Here is a 6000-nt window from a genome sequence, read left to right as displayed (position 1 = left end):
GGGCACCGGGGCGCGGGAGCGCACACTTCCGAGCCCCGCCGCGCCGCCACCAGGCCCGGGCCCCAGGGCGCAGCCGGGCCACCCGCGCGCACACGCCCCTCGATGACACTTCTGCGGGGCGCGCGGTGCTGAGCCGGGCCGGGCCGGGCCGGGCCGGGCGCGCGTCCGCCGGGGCAGGGGTCTGCGCTCCCGGGAGAGCCGAGCGCCCGCTCTCCCGCCTCTCCTGCCGCCGCTCCGCTCCCGCTCCCGCTCCGCTCCCGCCCGCCGCCGCCGCCGCCGCGTGGATGCCAAGTACCAGTTTTCCAGCCCTTTCCAAGTTTCCACTCGGGCCTCCGGCTGCAGTCTGCGGGAGCGGAGAAAGTTTGGGGCCCGCGCCGCCCTCCGGCGGCAGCATGAAGTCGGCGGAGGAAGGTAAGCCGGCGGGTCGCCCCTTCCCGGGCGAGGACGTGCCCCCGCGGGTGCGGGCCGGGAGGGGCGCGCGGGCCCGGCCGAGGTCCGCCGCCGGGAGGGGTCCGCCGCCGCGGGGGGCGCGCGCGGCACCACCCGGGCAGCGGGGTCCCCCTGGTGTTCCCCGGAGCGGCCTCGGTCCCCAGCGCTCCCTCCCGCCAATAGGTGTCTCCTCTCCCCAGCGCTGCGCGCAGCCCGGCGGCAGATCGCGGCACCGGCTCAGCTCAGGCGCGGGCGGCCGGGACCGGGCGAGGGCAGGGCTCGCTCGACGGTGTTGGTGGGCTCTTTGGGAACGGAGGTGGCCGGTTTCTTCCCAGTGGGGCAAGGCCACCAGACGGCTCAGGAGACCAGCCCAGGACGTGAGGTGGGGTCTGCGCCCTTCCCGCCCCCACCCCCACCCCCACCCCCACCCCCAGCCCGGCGCCGTCCTGCTGGTAGCTCGGCCCGCAGAACTCCAGGGCATCGGATGCACAGTGTGGACACAGCCCCTAATTCAATCCATTTTGCAATCTTGCAGCCGGGAGTTCAGCTGTAGAAAGTGGCTCAGGACAGTGTGAAAGGGACCCTCGAGTTTCAAGCTGCTTGTTTGTGGTCCCAAAGGCGCCTAAGTGTATGTCCCGAAAACACTCCTGCCTCCGAGTCTGGCCAAGGGCCCCGCACGCCTGCCCTCCGCCCTACAGGAGCCAGCACCTGGCCTTGCGGCCTGGAGCTCCTGACGGGGATGCTCCTGCAGGTGTCTGAGGACAGGCTCCAGCAGGGGCCACCAGCACCCTGAGTAGGGATCAGAACAGCAGATGTGCCCGGGAAATGGGGAGACACCTTCCCAAACACCTCATCAGCGCCCAAGTATTTTTTTGAATTATTTTAGCAAAGTTGGCAAAGATGCCAGTGTGTAGTGGGGACTCCTCTTTTTATAAGGGCAGACGTCCTTCCAGCACCGTCCCCGTAGTGGGCCCATGGCCGCAGAGCCGCATTCTCCGAGGACTGGCAGCTTTGGGGAGGTACGTGTTGGTGACCCAGATGAGCCCCAGGCAGTACCCTTGATAGAGGGTGCTCAGCCATTTCCTCTCTGTTTTGTATCAGTGAGGGAGGAGGTATGTTTCTCCATCTCATCCCAGTTCAGGAAATATTTCAACATAAGCATCAGGGAGTATTTATGGGACAAGTTCCTGCCGTTAGAGCAATTTTTTAAAAGTGCGCCAAGGGTTTGGTCTTAACTTCTTGGGCACCTTTTTCAAAGTCTGTGCACATGTATTTTTTTTTTAACACTGCCTTTAAAAAAAAATGCGGGTCTTTCAAAGCTCAAATGTCTACTTGAAGACTCAGTGGTCCATCCCGGAATAATCTTTTTTTACAAGTAGAAACCCCATCTCTGGGCTGGTGCTGATTCTTCCTGCTTCCTCCTGGTGAGAGTGCGTTGGAAAGGGCCTCTGGGAAGAGGGAGCAGGCCAGGTGCAGTGGTGCCTGGAGACTACGAGGTGACTGGGGGGTATTTCACAGAAGGCTGCCACTAGGCAGCCAGAGAGTGTGATGGAGCTCTTGGCGCAGCCAGGCTGAGGGGATGGGAGACACGGCCTCCTGCAGGTCAGCGCCTGCCTCACTGGGCTCCGGGGGACAAGATGTGTCCTCTCTCTGAGGCCTGACTAAGGCATCAGCTGCCCGCGTGAGAGTCTGCGAGATTCCCCGGCACTTCCCTGTGGTTTAATGAGCATCTGGGTTGAAGCTCATTAGCCACTGTTGTTTCTGAAGGCTCTGTGCCTGTTTTTCCGCGTGGAGAATACAGAGAAATGCAAGGCCTCAATCATAGCCACCCAGCCACCCACTCCAGGGTTGCTCCACACAGAAGGCCCGCGGGCTCTCCGGAGCAGAACAAAGCTCACTCTGTTCTCCCAACACTTAACTTCGTAGCCTTGTTCCCTAATCCAGATTAGAAGAGGCCCTGCTTTATCACACCCTGGGTTGGAGCCCTGTGCACCGTGAACACCCGCAGCCGCTAGGAGGAAGCGCCAAGCTAAACATTTCCATCAGGACAGGAGTGTCTGCTGAATTGGCAAATAGCTCTGAACCATTTACCAGTTGAAAGGCACGGGGTGGGGTGGGGGCGGGGGGGGGGTTAAGAGGAGCTTTTATAAAACTGGCCTGGCCATCTGGCTCCTGTGCTGAGGGATCTGAAAGTAGGTGGGGGACAGAGAGGGCCTGGGCCTTGTCCCCGTCCCGCCCCGGCCAGGTGGGAACTAAGTGGACACCTGCACGGGGAAGTGCACACCCGCTCTCTCGAACCCTCAAACGAAAAGCTGGCGACTAAACTACATGAGGGCCCATGTAAATTTTTGGTGGGGATGAGAGGTGGCAGCGGGGAAAACAACTGGAAAGAGAAAATGAAGTGTCGCTTCTCCATAGAAGCAGACTTCGTTTGCCCAAAGGTCAGCAAAAAAAGCTAAGTTAAAACACAACAACCCTCCAACATCCATGTCAAAGTGAGGACTATTATTAGAAACTAAATCAGGCCAAAGTGAGCCATAGTTTATCACTGGAGAAAACCAGCCATCTGAAAAGGGGCAGGGGAGACAAGCCTGGGGTGGAGGCACGTGACTTGCAGGTTATTTGCTTGAGGAGAGGGAAGCAGTGCCTGTGGGGCCAAAGGGCCTGCAGGGCAGAGAGGGCAGTGCTGGTGAGCTGCAGACCTGCAGACACCAGCTCAGGGCACTCCCTTCTCTCCATGGGAGTTCCCTCCACGGGTGGATCTCAGTGTCCCATGAAGTCCCCTGCAGGTCCACACACGGGGACAGTCAGAGCAGACAGCTGGGAGAGAGGACACACAGTGCCCACATGTCTCTTGCCTTCCGTGTGCGGTGGCCACACTGCCCGGCAGCCCAGCCTGGGATCCAGAGCCCCCTGCTCTCAGCTGCGCAGCTCTGGGTGGACTCCAGGGAGCAGGATGAGTGAGCAGAGGTACCACGGAGGAGAAACGGTGGCAGGTGGCTGCTGGCCTGTAGGGAAGACGGCAGAGCACGAAGGGGCTGCGGTCAGCTGGTCACTGTGGGCAGTCGGAGCAGGGGGGAGCACTCACAATAGGGGGGCTGCACTTTCCCAGCGACAGGGAGGGAAGTGGCCTTCCGGCGGGAGCAGAGCAGCCAGGGAAGCAGGCCCTGCTGTCCCTGCACTGCCGGTGGGCCTTGGGCTGGGCGCACCCGCCTTGGGCGGTCGTGCATGTTGTAGACTCCGGCAGGGACCCAGACGCCACATCCTTACCCCAGGGAGGCTCTCGGTTTGGGAGCTTTTTAAAGGACTTTTACGGAAACTCAGTGGGCCGACTCCCTGGGACCCTGTCGTGATCTTTGCGCCACAGGGTGTCCCGGGCCGCGCGGGGGCCAGCGAGGGGCCCCGCGGCGGGCTCCTGTCCCGCCCCCGCCCCCCCCCCCCCCCCCCGGGCAGCCCGGGCGCACGCGGACCCCGCCCCCTCCCCCGACCGCGACCGCGGGGGCGCACAGGGTCCCCCGCCCTCTCCGCCGGCCGCGGGGGCGCACGCGGACCCCCACCCTGCGCCCAGGCCGCCGGCGCGCAAGGGAGCCCCGGGCGCGGGCGGGGAGCGGGGACACGGGAGGGCCGCGTGCGTGCGCCCGGGCTGCCGGGAGAGTTTATTTAAAACTCGGAAGCCGCGGCCGGCGAGCGGCTTGTTTATGTCAACCCGGAAACCGTGGGGGGGAGGGGCGGGGGCGGGGGCGGGAGTCACGTTACCCCGGGACGCGGCCCGGCGCGGCGGAGCCCACGGCGGCGCAACCACAGGTGCCCGCGGCCGGGGCCACGTTCTGGGCCCCGACCCGACCCCGACCCGACCCGACCCGACCCCGACCTCCACCAGGCCCCGGCCCCCGGACTAGGCCAGGACCCGGCTGACCCGGCCGGACCTTGACCCCGCGCCCCGCGCCCCGCGCCCCGCCCCCGCCCCCGCCCCCGCCCCCTCCGCTGACCCCAGCCCCACGCCCATCCCAGCATGACGGGGCTGGAGCAGGACCAGGAGTTCGACTTCGACTTCCTTTTCGAGTTTAACCAGAGCGACGAGGGCACCGCCGCTGCCCAAGGTGGGTCCGCGGGGGGCCTGGGGCCGGGAGGGGCCGGCGAGGGGTGCAGGGCCCTCGGGATGCGGGGCTCCGGGGGTGCGGGCCACGGAGGTGCAAGGGGCAGGTAAAGGGGTCCCCAGGTCAGGGGTTTCAGGGGCGGGTTGGGTTGGGGTGCAGGGCTGGGGGTGTGCAGGGTGGGGGGTACAGGGCCCCGGGGACAGGACTGGGGGGGTGCAGGGACTCTGGGGTACAGGATTGGGGGGTGCAGGGACCCCAGGGAGGGTGGTACAGGGCCAAGAGCACGGTTCTGAGGTGCAGGGTGGGGTGTTGGGTTGGAGTGCAGGAACCCCCAGGGATACAGGGTCAAAGGATGCAGGGGCCTGGGGTGTAGGGCTCCAGGGGTGCAGGGTATGGGGTGCAGGGCTGGGGGCATGCAGGCTGGGGGGGTACAGGACTCGGGGGATGCAAGGGCCCTGGTGGTATAGGACTGGGGGGGTGCTGGGGCTGGGGTACAGGACTGGGGGGGTGCAGGGGCTCGGGGAGGGGTACAAGGCCAAGAGCACAGTTCTGAGGTGCAGGGTTGGGGGGTACAGGGGAGGGGTGTTGGATTGGGGTGCAGGAGCCCCAGGGGTGCAGAGTCAGGAGATGTAGAGGCCTGGGGTGTAGAGCTCCAGGGGTACAGGATAATGGGGTACAGGGCCCCAGAGGATACATGGCCAAGAGTATGGTTCAGAGGTGTGTTGTCAGGGTGCAGAGGGGCGGGGGGTGTCAGGTTGGGGTGCAGGGGCCTGGGGCATAGGATCAGGGATGCAGCCCACCCTCAAGAGCGCAGGGGTCTGGGCCTGGGGTGGGCAGGAACCAGAGTGAAGTCAGAGGGGCTGGCGTGGAGTGCAGGGAGAGGGGGGCGGTCACCCTGCTGACAGGGGTGCAGGGTAGGGAGCAGGGGTGGGGGTGGCCAGCACTCAGAGGTGGGGTGTGTGGAGCGCCCCCTGTGGCAGGGCGGTGGGGGGGGGCTGGAGTAGCAGTGTGCTGCTTACGCCTGGCCACAGGAGTGTCCAAGGCCTGGGACTTGGCGGCCACAGCGGGACAGGTGGTGCTCAGCCGGCTGTGGCCAGAGGGCAGGGGCCAGGCTCCCCCCAGACCTCCACTCCGCCCACCCCCTCCCAGACTCCCAGACGTAGCCCTCGGGGCGCACAGCCTTCTTCTCTTTCATTTTCTCTTCTGTGCAAAAAGGTTTCCGTTAAACAAACAACCGTGGAAACCTTCGGCCTGCAGGAGTGGGTGCTCCCGCGTGGCGCTATGGCTCCTGGGGCACCGGCTGGCAGGCTGGGGGGGGGCAGGGACCCCGCTGCAGGGCGCCCGGCCCCCACCCCGTCCTGCCCACGTGGCGCGCAGGGAGGAAGCTGACCGCAGCACACTTGGCACGCACGCGACCGCGTCTGTGATGATTGTCTAATATTTTCCATGTCACTCACCACCCGTCTTTTAAAAA

At 65.2% G+C, this 6000-nt stretch overlaps 1 protein-coding gene across 4 annotated transcripts in view; it reads left to right on the top strand.

Moving 5' to 3' along the window:
- Positions 1–266: 266 nt before the first annotated feature.
- The window catches only part of LOC129514485 (nuclear factor of activated T-cells, cytoplasmic 1-like), a 96756-nt gene continuing 91022 nt past the window's right edge, over positions 267–6000 (top strand). For 3 of the 4 annotated variants that reach the window (XM_055333079.1, XM_055333078.1, XM_055333076.1), the window contains exon 1: positions 267–411. In XM_055333079.1, the coding sequence (XP_055189054.1) occupies positions 285–411 (127 nt within the window). In that variant the 5' untranslated portion in view covers positions 267–284. Of the gene's footprint in view, positions 412–4440; positions 4530–6000 lie in introns of all 4 variants that reach the window. The other variant, XM_055333077.1, reaches the window with a different exon arrangement.

The sequence above is a fragment of the Nyctereutes procyonoides genome, unplaced genomic scaffold, assembly GCF_905146905.1.
Source record: "Nyctereutes procyonoides isolate TBG_1078 unplaced genomic scaffold, NYPRO_anot_genome, whole genome shotgun sequence".
Lineage (NCBI taxonomy): Eukaryota > Metazoa > Chordata > Mammalia > Carnivora > Canidae > Nyctereutes > Nyctereutes procyonoides.
The sequence above is the reverse complement of the archived record's forward strand: the minus strand, read 5'-3'. Positions and strand labels throughout refer to the sequence as shown.